At 36.5% G+C, this 24,369-nt stretch overlaps 1 protein-coding gene across 1 annotated transcript in view; it reads right to left on the minus strand.

Annotated features, from left to right (window-relative positions):
• Window positions 1-24,369, minus strand: part of LOC148943507 (uncharacterized) — a 452,088-nt gene that overhangs the window by 282,684 nt on the left and 145,035 nt on the right. Inside the window, exon 9 of the mRNA XM_089100994.1 lies at window positions 10,963-11,125. Coding sequence (XP_088957120.1) covers window positions 10,963-11,125 — 163 coding nt within the window. The remainder of the gene's footprint in view (window positions 1-10,962; window positions 11,126-24,369) is intronic.

Consider the following 24,369-nt stretch of genomic DNA (forward strand, 5'->3'; position numbering starts at 1 on the left):
ACTGGCATTATTAAAAAGTAGTGAAAGAAGTGAAAAACAAAATACTACATCTCATTTAAATTTTGCTTATTTCTATGTGCTGGCATAATTGAACGGTTTCACATGGTGTTATGTGACATCGCTCTGCTTAAATTTAAAATTTTCGCAGGGCTGCTATTCCAGAGACCAAACAGCCAACTTTAGATTTAGTTTTTAGAAATATTTACCTGAAATTTCCAGCAAAAATCAAATGTACATATTTTGCTCCAAACCTCTTTTCTTTCAATGGTTAAATCTAGCTTTATTTGAACTCTGCTAAAGAAAAACAATAGCATAATGATATTTTATCAATAAGAAAAATTTGTGTTTTCTATTGGAATGTGACTCCTTGCCCATTCTTAGCGCGTCATTGAGTAGGGGAAACACATTATAAGCAACTATCAATGAAAAGCCAATCGAATGCAAGCCTCAAGTATCAATATTTGTGTCAGTATCAACAAGCATCAAGACTAGATACAGTATCAAGACTCTTTACAATTTTTGTACTTCATTTCTATTTTTTACCCAAAATTAGTGGATTTGTTATGTAAAGAAATATGGTAGCTATGGTCACTACAGAGGCAAGTTTGAGTCTGTAAGAATTTATATATACAAGAACCCTATTAAAATATAAAAATCACCACCGTATTACTTTTGATAGAAGAATGAATCAAAATAAACCAAATTAAAATATATAACAAAGTCTTAGCTTAAGACTTCGTCAAAATTAAAAAGTCATAGACTGATTTCAGCTTAATAAGAAACGCCTTAATAACCTGTAAAAGCCACATGAAGTTGCATATATATCTTAACTAACTAGGATTTAGATATAGATATGTTTGAATTCCTCTAAAACTGTTGCAATGATATACGTTTGCCACAGATCAAGACTTCACTGGCTATTCGGTAGTTTTTTCATTAACTTTGCTATAAACTCACACACGGCTAAACAAATTTCGACGAGTTCTCCAATGCAGAATTTTCTTGCTTTCCAGATTGCCAATAAAATTATTAAGAAAATCATCATTTATATCCAAAGGGTATGAGGGTCTTCTTCTTAATATTGAATTTAATTTTAAAGCATATTTTTAACAAGCTTCAGTGGTGTAGAGAGAGGTGGGCAAGAGGGGGCGCCAAATCATGCTCCGGGCGTGACTCAAAAAGGGGCGCCAAATGGTCCGAAAAACAAAAATTATTGAATAAATTTTATTGTTATTATAATTGATTTCTGAAAAACATATTTCAAATTTAGTGTTTGCAATTATATAATATATATATATATATATATATATATATATATATATATATATATATATATATATATATATATATATATATATATATATATATATATATATATATATATATATATATATATGCATATACATATATATTTATTAAAAAATTCTCCCTTAGTTAAATCCGTTCCACGATCTATCAGGTATTGTGTGCGTGTTTTTCTGAAGATATCAGAAAATATTTCTATCAATGATTTTAGATAGTAAGTTTTGGCGTCGCCATTACCTCATACGTTGGTACATCTATTAACAAAAGCTTCTCCGGTTTTGCAATACAAAGACGCGCTTAAGACACCGCAAATCCTCACCAAAAACAAACGTTTCCACAACGATCCAATTCTTCTCACATGGCCAAATCAGATCAGTTTCTGTTCTGTGGTACACGAGGTTAAACGGATAGACACTGTCCAATGTAGCTCTTTGGTTTTAATTCAACATATAAACCATTTTTTAGTTAGTAGAAAAGAAAATGAGTTTATGGTTTTGTTTATGTATGAGCCTGGTGTTTAGTAGGCCAGATAATTATTTGTATTTTAATGGTTTAGCTTCGGTAAATCCAGTATTTGGGTATGGATAATACCTTTCATAAGTTAATATTCTACAAATTACATAAGATCATAACAGCTTGGCCGTATAGACCGTCATTACATTAGGTCAAAACGCCTAGGGCGTATGGGCCGTCATTACATAAGGTCATAATGCCTAGGGCGTACAGGCCGTCACTACACAAGGTCATGACGCCTAGGGCGTATAGGCCGTCATTACATAAGGTCTTAACACCTAGGGTGTACTGGCCGTCATCACATAAGGTCATAACGCCTAGGGCGTATAGGCCGTTATTACATAAGATCATAATATCTAGGGGGTACAGACCACCATTACACAAGGTTATAACGCCTAGGGCGTACAGGCCGTCATTACATAAGGTCATAACGCCTAGGGCGTATATGCCGTCATTATATAAGGTCATAACGCTTAGGGTGTACAGACCACCATTACACAAGGTTATAACGCCTACGGCGTATAGGCCTTCTGGCAAGGGATAAGTTGGTCTGGAGATTGCAGCTCAGATTAGTCCCAGCATCTAATTATAAAGATTTAATAGTTGGATAAAATTATGTATTTATAATATTGTAATTGTTTAAATATGTTGAAATCACTACAGGATGAAATGAAAAATATGAAGTCACAGAATGTTTGTTTACAAAATGATGGAAGATCCTTTTCCGAGCGTGACCACACCTCCAACACTAACAGGGGTGAGGGCCCCTCAACAACGGCCTCTAGAGACCGATAAGATACAGGTGATGGTAATTCTGAGAATGAGGACAATGATTCTTTGCATTTCGATGACGAGCAGTCGATGGTAGACACCGATCCCGGAACAGATGACAAGGTATCTTTGGCAGAGTCGCTGGACCTTGTATGCGAAGTACACGGTGAAACCATTTACCCCAGGCCTACCATTACCATTCAACAGCCTCGCTCAGTAGTAGATCCGGGTTTGGCAAGTGAGACATTTAAAAGCAAACAACTAATCACATTACCTTTCTCTCCAACGCTGCAAAACTTCGTAAATCAGCGCTCGGAAAAACTACATTCAACAACAAAGAATAAGTAATTCTCATAATGGTGTACTTTCTTTGATCCTCTTGACATACCGGGCCGAGCGAAAGCTTACAAATGTCACGACACACATTTGGCTTCATAGGCGCCACGCGTCTACCCAGAGTTCAGTTTGTTTTCACCAACTGGACAAGCAGAGGATAGAAATTTCCTATCGGTCGACAAAAAGTCATTCTCGGCCTTAGAGTCATCCACCCGAGCAGCTATGAACATGATTTCATACAGTGACCTCATGTTAGGTACTGTCATAAAAATGTTAAAGGCAGAGAATGTCTCTCCTGACACTATTCCAAAACTAATGAAGCTCTTGGAATCTATCAATAGATGTCAGCAACACCGTTCAAATATTATTTGTAGAATATGCTCAAATTTGATGCTCATAAGAAGGGATAATGTATTGAAATCAATCCCTGATTTGGCTCAAGAGATTAGAAATGAATTGAGGTTCTCATCTCTGGAAAGTGAGTTCCTTTTTTCCGCCAACCTTAAGGACCTCGCTCATAGAATGAGGCGATATAGGGTTGAAAGTAGACAGTTTTCCAATCCTCCTTCAACAGCTCAGTATAAGCGGCCAGTAAGAGCGAATATGAGCTGCAACGGGACTGATGAGACTTTTGTGGCCAAATCCAAAAAGAAGCTAATATATGAAGAAAAACAGCCATGTCATTCCAAGCAAGGAAGGGAAGGCTTTACCAACAAAAAAGGTCATACCTTCACTTCATCCCCAAAACCGGGAAAAAGAAAACAGTCAAATACTCAATGACTTGCTCATGGTGCCTACTCGAGACCCTCTTCCTGGAGGAAATCCTTTATCTCACTTTGTAGAAAACTGGAAAAGCATAACAGACGACAAGTTCGTTCTGAACGTCATCAAAAAGGGCTACTGTCTGGACTTCGAAAAATACCCTCCTCTAGTACGCAACCCGATCAACGAATCAAATATGTCAAGCAATCAGTTGCTAATTTTGGAATCAGAGATTACCGTAATGCTCGAGAAAGGCGTAATAGAGGAAGTCCAAACTCAGTCATCTCCAGGTCTTTACAGTCGGATTTTTCTGGTTCCGAAAAAGGAAAACAAGGGTTGGCGCCCAGTAATAGACTTATCTTGCCTAAACCAATTCTTGGACGTGATAACTTTCAAAATGGAGAACCAGGCCACAATACTAACTGCGATGCAGGAATCAAATTGGGCAGCGTCAATAGATCTGAAAGACGCCTAATGGCATATCGGCGTTCACAAGAGCCATTGGAAATATCTGAAGTTCACCTTTGGAAACCAGATCTATCAGTTCAAGGTGCTCCCTTTCTGACTAGCATCAAGTCCAGATGTTTTCTGCCGCGTAATTGGTGTCATCGTGAGCTATTGCCACCTTGAAGCCACCCAACTGCATGCGTACATGGACGACTGGCTTCTGCACGACTGCCAAAATTCGGTAGTATAGAGCAATGAAATCACCATAATGATTCTCCTGCACAGACTTGGGTTCATGCTGAGCGAGAAATCAGAATTGCAACCTATGCGCGGATCATATTTCTCGGGTTGCTGGTAGACCAGGAGGTAAAGAGGGTGTACCTAACCCCGGAAAAGATTCAGAACTTGATACATGCAATCAAGGCAGCTCTGGAAAAATCGCATACCTCAATAAGGCAACTGATGAAGCTGATTGGACTCATCAATGTGGGCTCAAGCGCAGTTCCTTTCAACAGACTACATCTCAGGAAATGTCAGTTACTAATACTCAGATTGTGGGAAAGGTTTTGGAACAACATAGATTTAAACATCCTAATTACGACAGAGATTTAAGAGGCATTTTCACCGTGGCTGAACAAAGATTGGCTGAATCAAGGCCTTCCTCTCAAGCCCCCTATTTTTTCCAAAACAATTTTCACCGACAGCTCAACCTACGGGTGGGGTGGCTATCTAGAGGACCCACATCAAGACACCTCAGGGACTTTGTCTCCAGAAGAGAAATCTCTTCATATAAATTGCCTCGAGCTGAGAGCCGTAGCCAACACAATCAAAGCCTTTGCGGAGGAGCTAAGAAATGAGGTAGTCATGGTAGTGACGGACAACTCGACTGTAGTCAATTACATAAAGAAAGAGGGTGGAACCGGTTCTTTATTCCTAGAGGAGGAATCCATAAAGCTCTTCGAGATTACGATGGCCCCGAACGTTCACTTTAAGGTAAGACACATCGCCGGGTCACTCAATCTAGTAGCCGACACACTGTCACGAGAAGGAAAAGGTCTGCCCACGGAATGGAGTCTCAACGAGAGTATCTTCAGAGCCCTGTCAATAGAGTACGGAATGCCAGAAGTCGATCTATTCGCGACTCGATTGAACCGGAAGATCGACGTATATTTCTCACCAGTTCCAGATTCTCTTGCGATCGGCACAGATGCCCTTGTCCAGGATTGGTCGAACAAACACAGCTATGCCTTCCCTCCATTTGCCCTGATCGTAAAGGTTCTGGAGAAGGTTCTAAAGTCTGTGAACTGCCGAATAACGCTAATTGCTCCGCGATGGCCTCGCCAAGCTTGGTACACGAATCTTCTCAACCTGCTAGTAGACTTGCCTATACCCCTCGGATATCAGTGAATCTCTTCCTGCAGGGTCGAATTCGCCACCCAGCACTAAGGAATCTAAATTTACACGGCTGGAAGATATCGAGCATGGACTCGAAAAGAGAGGTTTTTCTAAGGAATCAGCCCGTGCAATTGCCCGGCCCCAGCGACGATCTACCATTGAATTGTACAATGGAAAATGGCAAGTGTTCGTGGGTTAGTGTCGTAAAAGGAAGATTAATCCTCTCGAAACCAGTACTCAGACAGTTGCAGAATTCATGATATATCTAAAGACTGGTCGAAACCTCGCACCTCCAATGATAGAAGGTTATAAAGCAGCAATATAAGGAAGGCTAGCTCTAGCTACAGGAACAGATATCAGCAAAGATACTTGTTTGACGAAAATGATACAGAATTTTTGGCACGAGTCACCTTGGACACAACATGATATTCCTGCCTGGGATCTTGGCCTTGTTCTAACGTATTTTAGAACTTGATATGAAACTGACATGAAAGATCTGACTCTTAAGACAGTATTCGTTACTGCCATCGCATCTGGTCGTCGAAGGAGTGAAATTCATGCATTGTCCTTCAGTAAAGCACAATTTCCGGATAATTCAGTAGCTCTCAGGTTTCTCCCTTCGTTTAGACCCAAAACCGTGAAGCCTCATGAGATACCTTCTCCTATCCTTCTTCCCGCGCTAGATTTAGATCAACTTTGTGTCCAGCGAGAATACTATCGGTCTACGCACAGCAAACGGCTAACGTGGCGGTCAGAAAAGGGAGAAAAAGGTTCTTCATTCCTTTTTCTAAAACAGCACCACGAGAGGTGGCAGCTGGAACTATTTCTTCTTGGATAAAGCAGGCCATAACTATGGCATGTGAGGCAGCAAAAGAAGATTGTACAAAAGGGAAAGCACACGACGCAAGATCCATGGCGGCGTCATGGGTGCTATTAAAATCAGTACCACTTGCTGATATAATGAGTGCTGCTGGCTGGTCTTTGGAGTCTACTCCCAGACAACACTACCTTCACGGAATAGAAGATCGAACCGATGCTCTACATTTCGTTGCCGTTCAGACAGTTTTATAGTTTACACATTTGAATATTTGAGTTCGAAAATAAAATTTTATATTAGTTGATTTATGAACCCACCACCAAATCGGTTGGAATCTAAGCTTTTGTTAATAGATGTACCAACGTATGAGGTAATTGTGACGCCAAAACCGAACTTTCGAATGAAAGTACAGTTTGGCTAGCCGATACTTACCTGATACGTTGGTACATAGAGTCCCTCCCTCCTCCCTGCTCCTCCCTCCTCGGAATTATAATGGATTTAGTTCAAAACAGAAACTGATGTGATTCGGCCATGTGAGAAGAATTGGACCGTTGTGGAAACGTTTGTTTTTTGCAAGGATTTGTGGTGTCTTAACCCCGTCTTTGTATTGCAAAACCGGAAAGCTTTTGTTAATAGATGTACCAACGTATGAGTTAAGTATCGGCTAGCCAAACTGAACTTTCATTCGAAAGTTCGGTTTTTCTTTGTTCCTTGTGTGTGAATGACGATCATAATAAAACTTCATAATAAAATAGTTTCATAATAAAACTTCTGACTGCTTATTGTACAATAGTGAATTTATTTATTTTTTTTTTTTTTTTTACTGAAAAGCGTTCTTTTGGCTTGAACAATGTTCAGAGATTGATTCACGTTGCCATAGTGGTAAGACAAAATTTAACCTTCGTGAAAAGTTTCCTGCTTGGATACTATAGGCAACGTGTTACTTGGTGTCCTGCGATACTTTTTGTCTATTATGTCCTAGGGTACTCTTGGAAACTCCAGGCAAAGGTCAAGCTGGGAGATGGAATCAGGTGCTATACATATTATTAATATAGGAGGTTCATGAAGAGATATGCTAGAATTTTACTGCGTAGATTAGAAAGCATTAGCCTTTAAAGCAACCTTGGTTTCAGCTGTGATACAGTTGCCACATTACATGAACAGCTTGGACAGCCAAGCAACTAGGAGCAAATACGTCAGAGGAAACAAAGAAATTTGTAATTATGGTCAGAACATCAGTGCAATGGAGAGCTTTATTCCCCCGTACCTTATCTCTGAAAAGACTTGCTTCATGGAAAGTCTCTATGATGGGGCTCCACCCGGAACAAAGGCCGTTGTTAGTAAAAAGCTCAAAAATGCATGGATGACATCAAAACTATTTCTTGAATATTTTGATCACTTCAAAAGGTATATACTATGCTCCCCTGAGTGACCAGTTCTTCTGTTGATGGGTAACCATGATAGTCACATGACTCTATTTCTGCTGCAAAGGAAATGGGGTTGCAAAAACTTACATTTCCTTCACACGCGTCAAATAAAATACAGAGCCTAGATGTAATCGTCTAATCACTGACGGCTTGGGAAAAAAACAGAACGAAGATTAATAAGTAGATCGAGAATAAATATACCATTAAAAGGGAAGATTCAGTCCAAATAAAATGGTGGCAAAATATATTACAAAGAATATTAGCTTACATGAGGTATTTAATGATACAAATCTTCCTCCACGTGGCCATGTTGAAAAACTAGCAATTCAAGACAGTACAAATGTAGGAGACCTATTATTTTTACTTATACTTGTAGCTTAGTAGTGAATCATGTTAAATATGCCACAAAAACTCCAAAACTCTCTCATATTTGTCACCACAGATTGAAAATTAACTCATTAATCTTCTGGCATCTACAATTCAGTATCAACTAATAACAAGATCAAAAGAGATAAATTTTATGGTCTTTTGCTTCAGTAATTTTATCATATCTCTCATCGAGGAAGAATGTCCCAAGCCGTTAGGTATATAGATGTTGATTTTTTCAATAAAAAAATTTCCGTCAAAGAATCTTTTTGGGGTTTTATTGAAATACATGCTAAGATGCAGCCTCGATCAAAATTACAATTTTATTTAAATTAAATTCAGATGAAGTATCATTAACAAACTGTAGATCACAATGTTATGATAATGCTGCCATAATGGCAGGTCACACATCTGGTGTTCGACAGTGAATAATGGAAAAAAAAAATCATAAAGCGTTATTTTCAGATTGTGATAACCGTTCATTGAATTTATTAGGAGTTGCAGCAGCTAAACATGATCCAATCGTTGTGGCATGTTTTGGAATAATTGAAAAAATATGTCTTTTTCTCATGTTCAAAGTTACCATTAAAATTAGCAAAAAATAAAAGTTTAACAAAAACTGCCAAATGTAAATCAGAAACACTATGGAGCGGAAGAATGCAAATGATTGGCGTTTAGGGCTTCTACGGATAAAAGGCTTTTTAAGTCCGAAATGATCGTGACCAACTGAGGAATAAAAGCTGACCGTCTATAATATTCCTCCTGTGAATTGAACTGCACGTTAATCCGATTCGCTTGCTTTGTTGCTACCCTTGAGACTGTCGTTTCTAAACCTAACTCAGCTGCTTCTTTAGTTACCTCGACAAATTCTTTTTTTGTTTAACTCGCTTTCACTCTCCCGGCGCTGGACATCCAGCTGTGTAAGAAGGTTCTTACGCTTGCAGCAAACGTAAGGTTTAAGTTCTTCTTCTGAAATAGGCAACTTCGTAAAACGAGCAACTAGAATTTTTTTATTAATACCTTCCGAGCCTAAGCAAGACTTAGCAGCTTCCTTACTTCATTGTGAGCCCTACTCCCTGTCTATGCACCCTATCCTTCATGCCTCAGTAAATAAATTTTATTTCACCTAATTTCATGTTTGCTGCATTCATAATGTCAATATGGTATTTTTTTTTTTACAGTCCACTTTACGATTAAAATTAGCAAAAAAAAAAAAATCTTTAACAAAAACTGTCAAATGTAAACCTGAAACATTATGGAGCGGCAGAATGCAAACGGTTGGCGTTATCGTCAATGGGGTTAATAACATAGTAGAACCCTTAGAAAAATTAGCAGAGGGCACTACCAGTAGGCCTACAAGTGACACCAGAAGTGAAGCTACAATTCTGTTGCAAAATATACTAGCTTATACGTTCATAGCTTTAGTTTATTTCTGGTATGATACTTTAAGGAGGATTAATCGTGTGCAACTCAGACTACAAAATCCCAGAATTAATTTTAAAGAAATGCTCCATGATTTTGAATCACTTGCGACTGAATTGGCTGAAATTTGCGACAAGTTCTGTGAAGAGGCAAACGAAAAAGCAAAGTATCCGAAAAATAGGATTTTGATACAGCAATACGAGTAAGAAGACACCGCAAAATGCCCAGAGAATTGGCTAGAAATGTTGGAATTTCCGCAGTCATTGAAATTTTCCGCGTTATAAAAAGCGTTCTTGATCGTCTCCAACAAAAAATATGTACACAATTAAGTAACCTTAATATCAAATTCGGATTTCTACTAGACGTCGAAAATTTATTAATCAAGAATAATGCTGGTAACTTTATCCAGCAGTAATATTAATATTATCCATTTCAATTCCAAGATTTTTATATGTGGAAAGAACAAACTTTGAAATAATCAATTTTGATGACATCATAAATAAATTTGCTTCATCGAAAGCGAGGACAACATTGTAATTATTTTTATTAATTAGTTACGATCATGTTATTAATAAATAAATGTGTCTCCTAACAGAAAATAAACATCTACTTTTTTGTTGTTTTAAACTGCATGTTTTCAAAACATTTCTTTATAAATATGTAAAATAAATAATAGGTATCGTTTGAACTAATTCTAGATAATCATATACATTTCAAATCTAGTTTTGTTTCCTTAACTACTGTTTTTGTCTCAAAAATTTAAGGCCTAGCTTAAGCATACGCCTTCATTTATTTTACTTTATCTATTTATTAATTTGAGAGTTTATTTTACATATAATATTGCACGATTTTCGAATGGAGGGGAGAGGGTGTAAAAAAGTATTGTACCCCTGACATGAGTTGAGATCCCTACATAACTGCTAAGCTGATGAAGGCAAAAATGTTTTCATAGGAATTGCATAAATACATAAAATTGAAAAAAAGGCGCGGTAAACAGTCAAAAGATAATTTTTCAGACAAAAACATAATCAATTTCGCAAAGAGTAAAATCATTTCAAACAACCAGTACATTAGTTCAATAAACATACAAGTAAGTTTAACTTTATTTTAATTACCATGTATATTCCATGTAATTACCATGTAATTACCATGATATTCAATAATTTTGATAGTATCAGTGAATAAATCTTTGAAGTGGTAAAGCATCAAATAGAAAAGAATCATTTCTAAGGATGAAGAAAAGTAGACTTTGTGGGGCTTGTTGGTAGGGAGTCTTTAAAAGGAGGCAGGCGGGGGAAAAAACAAATTGAGAAAATTACATATTTCGCCAATAAACTCACTTTGAGAAAAACATACCTCACAGGGGAATTTTAACATGAAAATTTCTCTAGTTTTTCTTACCTAAGGCTCTGGTAAAGTCTGCTAGCATTCCACTTATTGTTCCTGATTTCGAAGTTTGAGCTGGATTTTGCCCTTGATGGTTTTGCAGCATCGGGTAAGAAGATTGCTGATTTTGTTCTTGATGTTGAAGCTGTTGTGCGCTTGTAGAACTTCCAGAATGCCTCTGAAGAAGATAAAAGACAAGAATATTTACGTATCATAGGCAAACAAATTTACCTGTTAGTGATAACCTTATAGCAACTTGAGATTTTTGGAATTCAAGACACAATTTCAGAGATTTTTAGGTACTATAATAAAAAAAGAAGGTTTTTTGCCAACGAACCTTTGAAGTTTTGACAGAAGCTCCAAATTTAATATAGAGCTATCTTTGAAATTGTAGAAACGTCGGCACAAATCCAATCAGTTTGGGCATACTTTAGGGTATTATTGAATGAAAACAACGAATTTTCTTTTAAATCATGGTTCCCCCCCTTAGGGGTAACCTTGTAAAGATCAAAATACAGCCTATAGTAGCCGAAGCAATGTAAAAGTAAATACCTTACTGCGTCATTGGCGCTTTACTGAAAAAGAATTATATTAAAAGTATTTTCTTTTGAACTTATTAAAAATTGAAAATAAACTGAAAATTACAATGAAATAAATTATGAACTGATGAGCTTTCAGTAATTAATATAATTATTTATCAAATATTCAGTTTAATTTTACTAGTTCTTTCCAAGACTGTTCAAGACACTTATAGTTTTCACTACAAACAAGACTTTGGCTACTGCCCGTTTAAATAACTGTAAAAGTTTAAGCCTACTGCGTTTTAAGTTTTAAGCTTGATTTGCATATTCAATTTAAGTTTTACTTGTTTTAATATTTATTTATTCATTTATATGGTACCTGTCGTATGTTTGTTTGCTACCATTGTTTATTTAATTTCTGTTCGTTTTGGGTTTCATTTACTCTTTAATAGTAAATTCTGGTCGTTTTGAATTTGAATTATTATGAATTTTTATTTCTGCTGATCCCAAGTTTAATATGGCTTTTACTTTTTTTTGAAAAACATCTTTTTTGGGGAATTTTTATTACTAAATTATATTATATTCGTTATTTATTGTCAAGTTTCAAGTTTTTCAAAATTCTCTATTTCGAAATCAGACTTTTTTTTCAAAATCAAAGTTTTAGAAAAGTATCAAAACTAGTATCAAAGTAACAATATCAAAGCAATAAAATATCAAAGTAAAGAAAGTGTCAAAGTAAAGAAAGTATCAAAATGAAACAATAAAAAATATAGCAAAATTAAACACTATCAAAGCAAAACAATATAAAATTGAAGCAAAAATAAAGTATCAAAGTAACAAGAAGTAACTTGCATAATTTGCTGCTCTTACCCCGTCAATCAAAGTTGCCCCGAAAATCAGTAAATCCAAGTATCAATGTTAACATAGTATCAAATTAACAATAAGCAAGTTGTATAATTCACAGCCCTTTCCCAGGGGGGCTGGGAAGGTGGTTCAACCCCGGAAGCATATTTATTTTCCCTTCTGACTATTTTGAGCAAAATGGCTATCTCAAAATTTTGACCGGATGCCCTTGGGGAAAGGGGAGGGGTGGTTTCCCTTTGATTACTTTTGACTCTGTAAGAAAGAACTAGAAGTTTCAATTTCCAATATAATGAGCTCCCTTCAAAATTAATACGATCGTCCCTTCCACATACGTCTTATATGTTAATAGTGGGCAACTTGCATAAGTTACAATCTTTGCCCCGGGGGCTATGGGCGATTTTTCAACCCCCTAAGTTTTATGTATTTCAATATTGGTCTATTTTAAACAAAATGGATGTTTCAAAATCTTAATCGGATGCGTTTGTGTAAAAAAGATCACGAGTGGGGAGGGGGGCTGATTACCCTTTGGTCACTCTCGACTCTTAAGAGCAAGAGAAAATTAGATTTCTAATCGAATGAGCCTCCTCCAAAGTTTATACGACCACTCATTCCAGAAAAACTTTATAAGTGAACGATGGGTAACAAGCATAATTTATAGCCCTTTCACTGAGGGCTGTAATGGGGGGGGGGGTTAAACAAAGAACCATAGTTATTTGACATTTGGACAATTTTCCACACAGTGATTATCTCAAAATTTTGATTCGATTCATTTAGGAAAAAAGGGTGTGGGGGGCGAGTAGCCCAGCGATCATTTTTCTAACTCTTAAATAAGAACTAGAGCTTTCAATTTTCAATCAAATAAACTTCCTCCAAATTTTATGGGACCACCACTTCCATAAAAACCTGATATGCTCCTGAGGCGTAACTTAGAACCCTTGCCCCTGGCTCTAAAGATTGTGTCAGCCCCGAAGCCATTGTTATATGATCTTTTGACTATTTTTAATACAATGGATATCTCAAAAATTAGATTGGATGCATTTGGGAATAAGAAACGTAAGGGGGAGCTAAGTGCCCTCCTACCACTTTCGACTCTCTAAAAGGAAAAATAGAACTGCCAATTTTCAATCAAATGAGCCTCATCTAAAGTTTACACGGCCACCTTTTCCATAACAACCATATATGCTCCGGGGCAAAGCTTACAACCCTTACCCCAGGGCTCTGGGGGTTTTTATTAACCCTGAAGGCATTGTTATCTAATCTTCAGGCTATTTTGAACACACTGGCTATTTCAAATTTTCGATCGGATGCATTTGTGGAAAAGAGGACGTAGGAGTTTTACCCTCTGATCACTTTTGGCTCTTAAAATGGAGAGCTAGAACATTCAATTTCCAAACAAATGAGCCTCCTCCAAAGTTTATACGACCATTCCCCACCATAAACCTTATATACCCCGGGATAAAACTTATAACCCTTGACGCCAGGCTTTGCGGGGCTGTGTCAACCCCACAGGTATTTTAATACGATACATGGACTATTTTGAACAAAATGGCCATCTCAAAATTTTAGCCAAATTCATTCAGGAAAAAGGGCGTGGTGTGGAGGGGGCTACTTGCCCTCCAATCACTTTTTACTCTTAACTTGGAACTGGAACTTTCAATTTCTAATCAAATGAGCCCTCCGAAGTTTATACGATTACCCTTCCATAAGAACCTTATATGCCCCTGTGGCGTAACTTACAACACTTGCCCCTGGGCCCTGAGGTATTGTGTCAACTCTGGAAATTATATTATATGATCTATGGTCTATCTTGAACTAAATGGCTATCTCAAAAATTCGTGCGGACGTATTTGGGGAAAAAAGGGCACCGGGGGGGGGGGGGGTTATTGCCCCCCTGTGCTCTTTGACTCTTAAAAAGGGAACTATGATCTTAAATTTCTAATCAAAGGAGCCCGCTCCTAAGTTTTTATGATAACTTCTTCCATAAAACCTTATATACCACGGGGCATAACTTACAACACTTGCCCCGGGGTCTGCGGGGTTGTGTAAACCCCGATGATTTCGTCTATTTCGAATAAAATGACTATCTTAGAATTCTATCAGATGCATTTGGGGAAAAGAGGGTACGAGGGGGGCTAGTTGCCTTCTGATCACTTTTGAATTTTAAAAAGGGAGCTAGAACTCTCAATTTCTAATCATTTGAGCCCTCTCCAAAGTTTTTGTGACCAACTCTTCCATTAAAACCTAATAAGCCCCCTTAAGACCCTTCCTCCGGGCTCTGGGGGTTTTTATGACCTCGAAGTTTTTTATCTGATCTTAGGACTATTTTGAACATAATGGTTATCTTACAACTTTGATCGGATGCATTTAGGGAAAAGGGCACGTGGGGGGGGGCGCTCAGATGTCCTCTGATCACTTTTGACTCTTAAAAAGGAAACTAAAACTTTCAATTTCCAATCGCATGAGCCCGCTCTGAAATTTATACAACCCCCCTTACATACAAACCTTATATGCCCCCAGGGCATAACTTATGGCACTTGCTACAGGGCTTTAGGGGGATGTGTCGACCCTAGAGTTTTTGTCATTAAATCTTTGCACTATTTTCTTAACAATGTGGGTATCTCCGAATTTTTATTGGATGTATTTGGGGGGAAAAGGCTTAGGGGGATGGCGGTAGTTACCCTCCGATTACTTCTGACTCTTAAAAAAGACACTAAAACTTCCGATTTTCAACCGAATGAGACCCCTCTGAAGTTTATACGACCATCCTTTCTATAAATAACCTTATATACCCCCAGGGCATACACCGCGACACCTGCACCCGGACCCTGTGGGGTTGAGTCGACCCTGGTGTATTGTTATCTGATCTTTGAACCATTTTTAACAAAACGGCAATCTCAAAATGTTCATCGGATGCGTTTGGGGAAAAGGGCATAGCGGGGAGAAGGGGACTGGTTGCCTCCCGATCACTTTTGGCTCTTAAAAAGGGCACTAGGACTTCCGATTTCCAATCAAATGAGCCTCTCTGAAGTCTATACGACCAACCCTTCCATACGAAATGCCTCTGGTGAAAAAAATAATAAAATATCGGAGACTTATCACCTTTACTAGACAACGCTGTAGCGTTGCCTCTGAAACGATCAGAAATTAAATTAAAAAAAACCGTATTTTCGACTGGAAGTATGGAGCAACATTAAAACTTAAAACAAACAGAAATTATTCCGTATATGAGGGAAGCTGCACCCTCCTCAATACCTTCCTCTTTACACTAAAGTTTGACTATTTTCCCAATTCTCTAAGAACCACTTCTGAAACACATTGACAGTTTAATAAAAAAAAGAAGCCTTCTTAAATTACTAAAAAACTGTAGCCTGAAGAGTGAGGGAGTGAGGAGCAGGTAGCCCCTCATTTACGGAATAATTTCTGTTCATTTTAAGTTTAAATTTTGCTCCCTACACTTGCAGCTGAATTTTTTTTTATTAATTAATATAAGATAAAGGTCCTAACTTGTCAGCAAACAGTGTGAAAATAAGACCTGATCCTGAATAAATGCAAGAAGGAGCGAAATACTATTTCAATGAAATACTAGCTAAAAAAGAAGCACCCCTATCAGCAAGAACCGACATTTTTTTTTGTTTCTTCCTGTAGGATACCGTAGACTGATGTGCTTATCTGAGGGAATCTAAGAGAAAAAACAGAAATAGAAATTAAAGACCTTTTTAAAACCTATATTGCAATGCTGGAAGGATTTGGGTCACAAAACGGAATTGAAAAACTGTTCATCTGGGAACCAGAAAAGCAGAGAGGAATAAAATTTAAAAATCAATTTTCTCAGCATCGTGTTCGACTCAAAACTAGGATACAAAGAATTATGTTAAATTTCAAATTAACATTTAAACGGAAAGGGATTTTGAAAAATTCAGTTTCCGTCAAAAGATATTAAGTAAACAATGAGTTTAAAAATTGAAACGAGCAAAATTAGCTTATACACACTACATCTAATCCAAAAGGGCCAGGAATGTCAAACCTAAAACGACAGAAATTCCTATGAATGAAGAAATAAATACTTAAAACATAGAAAAAAGGAAAAATGAGGCCTAAACATAAATTACCTGAACATAACCTAAACATAAATTTCTGACAAATAAGGTGTATGATGCCACTATTAAAACCCTAAAAATGGCTAAAACTTAACTTGTGCGTTACTCAGAACAATATTGACTTCTCGAACCGAGACTTTTGTTCAGCCATTTGTTTTTCTTATACATTTGAAAAAAAAACTTATAGAAACGAATAGAATTCACCCTGCATATGATAGACCACCGAAGCTTCGGAATTGCCCCCTCAGCTTTTTTAGATAAAGTTTTATATTGATTTACTGTAAGCATGTTACAGCGATTGCAATAAATACATTAATTGGTAATTGTAATTGTTTTATTTACCGATTTTCTTTATCAAAATTTGAACTGTTTATCAAAATTTGACTTTTTTTTGGTTCAGGCAAATGCACAACAACAACCCCTTTCATTTGTCAGATGTTGTGAAAATACGTTTTATTCCATCCCCATTGTCTTGTATTTGATCATCTGTTCTTGAAGTATGGAGAAAAAAGTCTAACTTAACTGTAAACAGAGAGGACTTGAGGAGTGAAGGTGTCATTTTGTAAATTTTTTTTTTTTTTTGGCACTTTTTGAGGCCTCATTATTGAAATGGGGCGTGCCATCAAGCTAAACTTTCCTTGTAGATTGAGAAGTACTAGACCCAGGGACTTACGGTTTTATATTTCAATATGTTCAGTAAAAAAAAGCTCGTTGGCCCTTTTTTGGCTCAATGACCGAGCTCACCAATTTCTCATGAACTTGGTTCCTCTTGGCCCAAGTAATTCCAAACCTATATTTCAAGTTAGTTGAATAATAAAAATTACCCCTAATCTAATTTTTTGTACATTAGTTTCCTTAGCTGAAGAACTTACGGGTATTTGTTTAAAACCGTTCGAGAAAAGAAGTCTTCCGTGAATTTTTCCGTGGAGGATGTTTCTTTGGGGTAAGGGACATTTCTATGAAGGGGGCGCCGGATTTCCAAGCATTATTTAAAAAACGATCAGACATTAAATAAAAAAAAAATAAGTTTTTTCAACTGAAAGTAAGAAGCAACATTAGAACTTAAAACGAACAGAAATTATTACGTATATGAGGGGGTTCTCCCCCAAGTCTATACCTCGCTCTTTACGCTACAGTTTTTTTTAGTGCTGTCAAAAGAGCTATATGTTCTAATTAAACGGCCTTTGTGATTCAGGGGTTTGTGAATTAATTTTTTTTTAACTTTTAACGTAAAGAGCGTGGTATTGACTAAGGGGAGAACCCCCTCATATACGTAATAGCATATACGTAATAAAAAAAAAACAATAAAAAAAACAAGCGATACGGCTCAATAGTAATCGAAACTTTTAAAAGCGGAATTTTGGTGTCAATAAATGTATCAAAAGAATGGGCTTATAATGCTGATTCTAAATATATAAATTTTATTAAGTTTAGTATTACTCATCAAAGGCTATGAGCCTGAGAAAATTTACCTGATTTCTTAAAGAAGGGGAAAACATCCCCTACAAGTGAAAGAATTTTAATGAAAATCACACCGTCAGATTCAGCGTATCAGAAAACCCTATAACATAAGTTTTAAAGCTCCTATCTGCAAATATCTGCAACTTTGTATTTTTTGCCAGAAGAAAAATATACGAATATAGAAGTTCGTTACGTAAGTTAATTTGTAAATTACGTCAGAACCAAATTTAGAGACAGCCATTTAGCAAAAGAAAAGTAAAATTTTTATGCAAATTGTTTTTACTTATTCAATGACGGTGAGCGAAAATAAAAGCTGCATTAACTAAAAAACGATCAGAAATTAAATAAAAATAACAAGTTTTTTTAAACTGAAAGTAAGAAGTGACATTAAACCTTAAAACGAACAGAAATTATTCCATATATGAAAGGGGCTGTCCCCTCCTCACCGCCTCACTTTTTACGCTAAAGTTTGACTCTGTCTCACAACTTTATTTTTTAAAACAATAAAAAACTTTAGCGTAAAGAGCGAGGCGTTGAGGAGGGGACAGCCCCTTTCATATACGGAATAATTTCTGTTCGTTTTAAGTTTTAGTGTCGCTCCTTACTTTCAGTTTAAAAAACTTGTTTTTTTTTATTTAATATGTATATTAAACTGACAATGTGCATTCATTCGTAATTTTTTCAGTCCCCGGGGGAATGGCTGAAAGTTATGAACTTTACCCAATGTTAACATAGGCTATATTATTGGTTATTGGGAAGTATACAGACATTTTCAGGGGGGATTTTTCCTGGTAGTTGGAGGGAGTCTATTTAGGAGGATCTTTACATGGAGGAAGTTTTCATGTGGGTACTTCCCGGAAGGTTGTAAAGAGGGAGGTTTTAAATAGATTGGGCTGGAGTTGGAGCGTGCTTAACTCTGTTTGCTTCAGATGGCTTGGTGCTGCGGTATGTTGTTAGTAGTTGTAGTAGTAGTATTCATTGGTTTAATCTATATATGCATTCCATCCGATTCATGAGATAATTAAAGTTTCTATTTTCCTCTGGCATGTGTTGCATTCCCCCTTTCTCCCCTTTTTTTTATAACATATCTTTGATTTTCAACTGAAAGTAAGGAGCAACATCAAAACTTAAAAGGAACAGAAATTATTACGTATATGATTGGGTTCGCCCCCTAGTAAATATCTCGCTCTTTAAGCCAACGATTTTTTTTAGTACTTTCATAAGAGCTATTTATTCTAACTAGCGGCCTCTGTGATTAAGCGGTCATTTTGAAAAATTGGAACAAAATTCGAACTTTAGCGTAAAGTGTGTGGTATTGACTTGGGGGCGAACCCCCTAACATACGTATTAAAAATATATGAATATAGAAGTTCGTTACGTAAGTTAATTCGTAAGTTACGTATATTTATTACTAATAAAACGTTCGTAAATAAAATTAAACAACGTTCGAGAAAACCATTTAACCAAATAAAAGTAAAATTAATACGCAAATTTGGTTTCAATTACTCATGTACGGTGAGCCAAAATCAAAACCTGCGTTAATTCAAAAACGTTCAAAAATTAAATAAAAAACAAGTATTTTTAACTGAAAGTAAGGAGCGAAGTTAAAACTTAAAACGAACAGAAATTATTCCGCATATGAATGGGGCTGTCCCCTCCTCAACGCCTCGCTCTTTACGCTATAGTTTGGCTTTCTCACAACTCTATTTTTTTGCAATTAAAACTTTAGCGTAAAGAGCGAGGTGTCGAGGAGGGGACAGCCCTTTCCATATACAGAATAATTTCTGTTAGCTTTAAGTTTTAACTTCGCTCCTTACTTTCAGTTTAAAAAAATTGTTTTTTTTATTTAATCTCTGCAATAAGAAAGGAGGTTTCAATCTGCAGGATTTTTATTTAGGCTTAGCATGTTTGCTGACCATATTCTAGATTCTTAATTTAAAAAAAAGAAGTTCATGGGAATGGCGTCCTATCCATATGCATTTAGAGAGAAAAGACCGGTTGAGTGACCCCTCTCCTTATATTCAAAGATTCCTAGTTCAATATAATAACCCCTGGGGGAAGAAATAAAGAATCATCCGTAGTCTTTTTTTCTGGGGAAAAAAATTTACAAAATTCCGCATTTTTGTACTTAAGAACTTTCAATTGATAGCAAATGGCAGAAAAAAACACTTTTCTGCGGCACAATGTTTTGGTCAGTTAAAAAGATTGCTGGAACTTTTCATTTCCGGTTGGGTGATCCCTATCCTGATCTTCAAGGACCCCTAGTTCGATACAATCACCGCTGGGGAAAGAAATAAACAATCATCCGTAGTCTTTCTTCTGGAAAAAAAAATTCCACATTTTTGTACTTAGGAGCTTGAAACCTCTACTGTACTGCAGGTTTCTCTGATGTGGGGAATCTAATGATGTGCTTTTCATTAAGATTGGGGGGCGGGCTTCTCTCCTTTTTCAGAAACCTCCAAAATTTTGGAGGGTCGTTGGTTTTGATGGAAAGCATTAAACTTGGTGAATCATGTATATTTAAAATCAGAAAAAATTAAATACTTTCTACGCATGAATTGCTATACAAAATTCCTTCTTTTTAAAATTTGTTTTGTATTTGTCCTGGTCCCTCCTTACCTATGGTTCCTTTCCATGAAATTTTAAAAAAGGTTAATTTCCTTGGGTGTCCAAATAGCTAAAAACTTTTAGTGCTCTTTCTCAGGGGTGAGAGAACACAAAAATTATTCAAAGGGAGAGAGCATTAGGGGACCCGGTAATAGGCCAAAAAACGTTTCTCTTTGATCAAGTTGACAGTGACAGACCTAAAATTACATTAGCCAACCAAGAATGGGCTCCAAAAAGGGCGAAAAAAACTATTTTCTTTTTCTTGGTTCATAACGTATATCATTGAGTCTTTTCCTTAAGAGGAACCCAATTCAGAAGGTAAAATAGACGAAAATATTGGTTCCCCGAAAATTGAGTCCCAGAAAGAGTCAGAAAAATCTTGTTTTCTCAACCGATTAAAACTTAGAACTACAAGATCATGGACTAATGGTGCCCGACAACACAATTCAATTCAGTCTAAGAACCTGGGCTCCCCGAAAAGGCCCAACTTTTTCTGATCAGCTTGAAACTCATGTCCCAAATTTTTGGGCGATTGGTACACCAGTGCCCAAAAATTTGAAGAGAAACATTTCAAGAAAAAATAGACTTATTTTAATTGCTGCATCATGGGTCAATATAGGATGCGTAAGTGGTCGATTTTTTTTCGATTGGCTTGAAGTTTTGAAGAATCGTTGCCTAAAACAGGGGGTCAAACATTTTTTGGGGAGGGAGAAGGGTTTTGGGGTGCTTTAGATAGGGACAAAAAACTTGTTGTTCCTGATCATTTGAAAATTTACAGATTTACGTTCATGGGTTAAGGGGTACTTAATGTATAGAAGAAACTGGTCTCAGGGCACGGCCTTCCAGAATATAGGGCCCAGTTTTTTTTCGATCGGTTTAAAGATTGTAGCCTTGGGTCGAGAAGGCCTGAATGTAAGAAAAAAAGAGTCAAAAAATATTTCCTCAGAAAAAGGCCCAAAATATTTTTTCATGAAAAAATATTTTTCTCTGAACTGTTTAAAACTTGCACCAGTCTGGGCCTGAGCTAAAAGAACTCTTATTAAGAAAAAGGCTGGGGCTAACCCCAAAAAACTGGCACCAGAAACTTTTTTTTTAGCTGGAAACTCTTATCTGAAGAAGACCCCAATTTCTCCAAACGGCCTGCAACTTACACCCATAATATCCTGGTCCAAGGTCACCCCTTATGATAAAAAGGCTGGGGACACAGGCCTCATAAAACTGGCATCGGAAACTGTTTCTTTTTCTATTGGCTTGAAACTAATATCTGAAGAGGACTGTGAAGAGAAAACTGAAAAAAAAAATCAGTTCACCTGAAAATATGTCCCTTATAAAGGGTCTAAGCATTTTTTCTTCTAAAGGGCTTGAAACTTTAAACCGTGAGTCCCTACCGTGACCGAAAAGTACACGAAAGATTTAGTTTGGGGGTGTTACCCCCTCATTTTTATGAACCAAAAAGTGTTGAACCGATTTCCTTGAATCTTCCGTGAATCGTTGGCTAGGCAATAAAGTTATATATATCATTTCTTCTTTTTAAAAACGGTCCTTTCTAATGCATAAGGAACCGATTGGAACCAATTGGTTCCAATTGGAACCATAAGGAACCAATTGATTGGTTCCATAAGGAACCAATTGATAAATCACTTCTAGAATCATCTATTCAAAATAATATTTATTCAACAAGGTAAGCAGATCGTTTTAAAATTACCAAAGTTTATTCTTCAAAGAATAAGAAACTTTTTGGCAATAAAAAGTATCCTTTTAAAATAGCAAAATTGAAATGAGTGTCCCAAATTTAATTATTCCAAGAAATATTGATTTTTTCATGTCATCCTGATTATTATGATTTTCTTGTTGTTATGGTTGATGTCATGACACATAAGCTCCGTATTGCTAAAAATGTATCGTAATACGTAAAATTCAAATAACAATCAACATATTTAGAGATTTTTAGGAGGGATTGCCCCATTACTATTTGAGGTAGGTCTTAATTTGTAAATCTTTATTAAACTTGTGATATTACACTGTTGCAGTTGAAATTATTCTTCTTGTAATACAAATCGTTTTCTGTAAACCACAAATCGCTTATAGTGGGCTTGGGGGGGGGGCTATTCCTAGTCTCATTGAGTTTGACATGAGTATTCATTTAAACTTTCATTTGTTGTAGGATTCGTTTTTCATATATGGCAGCAACTGTTGTCTTTTTGTTTTGTGTAATTACTCATTTTAATTTCTTTCCGGTTAAGGTTTTATTTATTCGTTTATAGTAATTCCGGTTTGTCTTGAAGTTTGAATAATCATACAATTTTATTACTGCTTATTTTGGGTTTTGATATACCTCTTTACTTTTCTTTGAAAAAAATTTCTTGGACTACATTTTTTAATTGACTAAAACAAATAAATAAAAAATCTTTTTTACAGTCAGACCAAAATGGCGCAAGAGCTATTGTAATTACTTACTTTTTCTAAGAGGCACGAAGTTCACTACATGCCATTTTTAATGTTTAAATTAAATAAGAAAAACAAATTTTTTAAACTGAAAGTAAGGACCCACATTAAAACTTAAAACAAACAGAAATTATTCCGTATATGAAAGGGGCTGTCCCCTCCTCGCTCTTTACGCTAAAGTTTTTTATTTAGAAAAAAAACTGAGTTATGAGAAAGAGTCAAACTTTAGCGTAAAGAGCGAGGCGTTGAAGAGGGGACAGCCCCTTCCATATACGTAATTTATGAACGTTCTTTAATTAATGCAGGTTTCGATTTTGGCTCACCGTACATGAATAATTAAAACGAAATTGGCATATTAATTTCACTTTTTTTGGCTAAATGGCTTTTTCGAAATTTTGATTGGGTGATTTTGAGAAAAGGGAGTGGAAGAAGGGGCCAAATTCACCTCCAGTTTCTTAATTACTTAAAAAGAGCACTGAAACTTTTAAATTTATTTACGAACGTTTTTATTAGTAACAAATATGCGTAACTTACGTATTAACTTACGTAAAAAACTTCAATATTCGTATATTTTTATTACGTATGTTACGGGGTTCGCCCCCTAGTCAATACCTCACTCTTTACGCTAAAGTTCGAATCTTGTTCCAATTCTCTAGGAATGACCCTTAATCACAAAGGCCGTTTAATTAGAATAAATAGCTCTCATGAAAGTACTAAAAAAAACTTCAGTGTAAAAAGCGAGGTTTTGGCTAGGGTGCTAACCACCTCATATACGTAATAATTTCTGTTCGCTTTAAGTTTGGATGTTGCTCCTTACTTTCAGCTGAAAATCTTGTTTTTTTGTTTTATTTCTGATCGTCTTTTAAACGATGCTGGGAAATCCGGCGCTTCTTTCATAGCAATGTCCCTTCCCCCATGAAAACTTCCTCCTTGGAAAGATCCTTCCGCGTAACACCCGACCCCCCCCCCCCCAACACCAAAAAAATCCCCCCTGAAAACTTCTGTATACTTCCCAATAACCAATACTATATGTAAACATTGGGCAAAGTTCATAACTTGCAGCCCTTCCCCCGGGGACAGCGGGGCAATTAGGCTAAGTCATCCTCAAATCCGTAGTTATTATATTTTCGACCATGATGAACAAAATGGATGTCTCAGAATTTTAATCAGGCGACTTTGGGGGAAAAGGGGCTGGGAGGGGGCCAGGTAACCCTCCAATCTTTTTGGTCACTTAAAAAGGGCACTAGAACTTTTAATTTGCATTCAAATGAGCTCTCTCTTGATATTCTAAGACCACTGCTTCGATATGATCACCCCTGGAAAAACAAAAAACAAACACGCACCCGTAATCTTTCTTCTGGCAAAAATTACAAAATTCACAATTTTGCAGATAGGAGCTTGAAACCTCTACAGTAGGGTTCTCGGAT

Source organism: Artemia sp. Qi Xiang Cuo, chromosome 15, assembly GCF_049724085.1.
Source record: "Artemia sp. Qi Xiang Cuo chromosome 15, ASM4972408v1, whole genome shotgun sequence".
In the NCBI taxonomy this organism is placed as follows: Eukaryota; Metazoa; Arthropoda; class Branchiopoda; order Anostraca; family Artemiidae; genus Artemia; species Artemia sp. Qi Xiang Cuo.